General features: G+C 45.7%; 1 protein-coding gene across 2 annotated transcripts in view; it reads right to left on the reverse strand.

The window, feature by feature from the left end:
- Rab22a (RAB22A, member RAS oncogene family) overlaps positions 1–3452 on the reverse strand; it is a 59660-nt gene that overhangs the window by 5304 nt on the left and 50904 nt on the right. Inside the window, exon 7 of one of the 2 annotated variants that reach the window (XM_008842458.2) lies at positions 1667–1795. In XM_008842458.2, coding sequence (XP_008840680.1) covers positions 1698–1795 — 98 coding nt within the window. In that variant the 3' untranslated portion in view covers positions 1667–1697. Of the gene's footprint in view, positions 1–822; positions 1796–3452 lie in introns of those variants that run through there. The other variant, XM_029568150.1, reaches the window with a different exon arrangement.

Raw genomic sequence — 3452 nt, forward strand, 5'->3', positions numbered from 1 at the left:
GGGGGTGTGAGGGGGGAGTAACAAATTTTTTTTTTTAAAGTTTTGACTCTTCAGTTAAGAACAGCTCAAAAACACAATTTCGTTTGAAATTCAAGCTGTTTCATTTCCTATTTGATCTTGTAAGTTTCCTTCCCTTACAATACTGAAGTTGGAAGGGTGCCAGACTAGACCAGGAACAAATTTTCACCAACTTCACATCAGCGTTTATTCTTAGATCATATTAAAAACCTCATTAGGCTCCCTTAGGGGAAAAAAAAGAGTGTTAACCACTAACAGAGGCAGGAGAAAATAAAGGGAGAGAGAAGCTATGCTGTTAAGAAGGAAAGCGCTCTTAAAACAGTAGGTCTAGCCAGGTGTGGTGGCGCATGCCTTTAATCCCAGCACTCAGGAGGCAGACGCGGGCGGATCTCTGTGAGTTTGAGGCCAGCCTGGTCTACATAGTGAGTTCCAGGACAGCTAGGGCTACAGGGAGACCCTGTCTCAAAAAGACCAACCAACCAACCAACCAAACAAACAAACAAAAAACAGTAGGTCTGAGGTGGCCATGGAAGCTGAAGAGACTTATTGCCAAGGCCAGGTCAATGACTTGTGCTTGGGGCTTACTCTCTTGCCCCAGGCTACGAAGGGCTAGTCAGGCTTGAATGTCTTTATGATCCTTTCCAGATGGGATGCAGAAGGGAGGGGCAGGCGGAGGGAAGTCATAAGCTAAGTGCTCCCAGTCCCTGCATGGCCTAAACAGGCTTCAGAATATCCCCATGGACAGGCTGGAAAGCGGAAGGTGGGGATACCCAAGACTGGGCTCAGGGTCAATGGAGTACTGAATAGAGTTTAGAAGTTATTAATGTATTTACATAATTTATAATCTGTAAGCAATGGTCTCATAAATATAGACTACAAATTTACATATGCTAAACAGCAGATACTTGCTTTTTCCATCAAAACACTTGGGTTAAATAAAATGGACACACACTGTTTTCTTTCCCTTCCTCCTTTGAAACCACTGTGAGTTGGCTTAGAACACATGCAATTCAATGGGCTCCAGATGGCTTCTCTGCCACATTACCTGGATCATGACAGCTTATTTAGAAAGGTGCCAATATTGTGGTGGTGAAACGCACAGGACCAGAAACCCCAAGGAGAAGCAGGCCACGGTGCTGTGGCATCAGCTTTCTGGGAGTGTCTGAGGCCAATACAGTCCTCTGAGATGGCAGACAGGAAGTCGTCCTGGGAATGACCCATCTTAGCTTTAAGTAAGAATTGCCATATCCCCAGTTGTGACTGCTTACCACATCTTAAATGATGCAACTCTAACAGTGGCAATGGGGTCCAAGGAAGGAAGGATCATCTCCACAAAGACTTTTTCTCCTCTTCAAGAACCATGAAAGTGCTAATTTTCCCTTTACAAATGTTCCATGAAATCCTGATTACAAAACTACTCAGCAATTTAATCCTATCATCCCACAAGGTCAACAGCTAAAGACACGACAGGGTCCCTTTTTACACCAGTCTTGATGGCAGAAGGCTGCAGACTACCATGCCCTCGCTGCAGTCTTCAGAGAGAGCGGAACAGGCCAGTTTCTCAGAGTGCTTTTTGCACAAAGAAAGTGCCAGGTGGCCAGCAGTAACAGGGCCCCGGGCCCTCCTGTGAACAATCAGGACCACCTACTTCATCATGGGGCCTGAGGGGCCCTGACTCGTCAGCAGCAGCTTCGCTTAGGCTCTGACGGCTGTCTCCGGAGTTTAAAACCCTTGCCGCCAGATGGCGGGTTGGTGTCAGTGGATGGAATTCTTCGACCTGAACCAAGGTAAGAGAAAAGGGGAGGGAATGAGCCTCAGTTTCCTAGATCTGTTCTCACACATAATTTTGCCAATGCAATATGACAGGTTTCACTCAAGTAGAACAAAGGTTAATATTTCACTTTGGAATGACTGGCAGGAAGATTACAAAGATGACTGGTAGAGTTCCTGACCACTCTGACCCAGCTTCATCTGATGCTGCACTGCCACAAGGCCCGTGTCAAAGTGAAGACGTCAACACTGCTCCGGCACCAGAAACCCCAGAATTTCTCAGAAGTCACTGGTTTTTCTACAAAGTACTCAAACCCCACAGAGCATCACGTAAACACTCTTCAGTCACAAACATGACACTGAAAACATCCTGACCAAATAACATTTGCATGCTCAGAAAAGTCCCAGTCAACGGGCCTATTCTGGGTCTTCTGGCAGAGTCCACTCTGTGCAGCCTTCAGAGACAGGCATGCAGACATTCTCAGGTATTACACGGCCCACCCAGCACAGGTAGAGCAAACCCTTTGCTATTTCCACTTAATACCCATCTCAGAGACAGTTCCCTCACAGCACACAGAGAGCTGCTGCTTCTTATAACAGCTCTACAACAGTGCATCGTACAGATGTGCTGTAATCTAGTCATTCCTCTATACCTGGATATCTATTCCCAATATTGTAATTTACAGTGGGGTGTGTGTGTGTCCAACAGACAGGAGTGGAGGAGCCAGTTCATGCTGTTCTACTCCTGGGCATGCATCTGACACAGCACACTGTATTCCCAGTGACTACCTGGCACAATTTAACTTTTGACAGATGCTGCCAGATTGCTCTCTGAAGAGGCCACGGCAGTCTGTCTCCTGCCAACAGTGCAGAAGAACGGACAGGCTTCACTTTACTGCTCCGTGAGGCTAAAGTCAATTTCAAGAGAAATCTTCAATCACCGGTGGTCCATCTACCTGGCTGATAGCTCGAGGGCTGCTTCTGGAATAAAGGCATCTCGATACCCTTTCCCCTCTGAACTATCTGCAACATTTCACACACCAAAAGGCATCAGGATACAGAAATATGCTGGACCCAGAGCTCTTCCAGGGAGGAGAGCCCATTTTCCAACTGTGCTACCATAGGATCTCTGCGGCACAGCTTTGTTTTTTTTTAACTGAGGATTAACAGACAGGGACATCTTCTGATGTCAGCAAAGGTGACAGGGAACCCTGACAACTGTCAGGAGTGTGGCTGCAAAGTCTTGGGGAGCCCCTACCAAGGGCTGTAGGCTTGTGGACACTACATAGTATGGCTTTTACATGGACAGAAAGTATGCTACGACTTTCCAAATGCTGAGGCACTACTGTGATTAAGTCAAATGCATTTCAAAACCTCACTGAAGCCTCTTGTCAATGAATGGAAACTGAAGCTTGGCAACCGTGAAAGAGACACAAGAGCTTCAAATGAGTGTTTCAGAAGAAAACCGAGGAGACGTCTTTATGGCCAATGGTCTCTCAGGCAGGAACTATGTTTTGACCATAAAGGAAAATAAGAACAAGTGGATTAGCGTTAGAGTGAGACTGCCAACTCTTCAGTTGGTTTTGCCTGGTTTTTTTTTCATGAATTTTATACTTGATAATTTTTAAGACATATATTTACCTTTTTTTTTTTTTAGCTATTTT

The sequence above is a fragment of the Nannospalax galili genome, unplaced genomic scaffold (genome assembly GCF_000622305.1).
Source record: "Nannospalax galili isolate Female #2095 unplaced genomic scaffold, S.galili_v1.0 scaffold231, whole genome shotgun sequence".
Classification (NCBI taxonomy): domain Eukaryota; kingdom Metazoa; phylum Chordata; class Mammalia; order Rodentia; family Spalacidae; genus Nannospalax; species Nannospalax galili.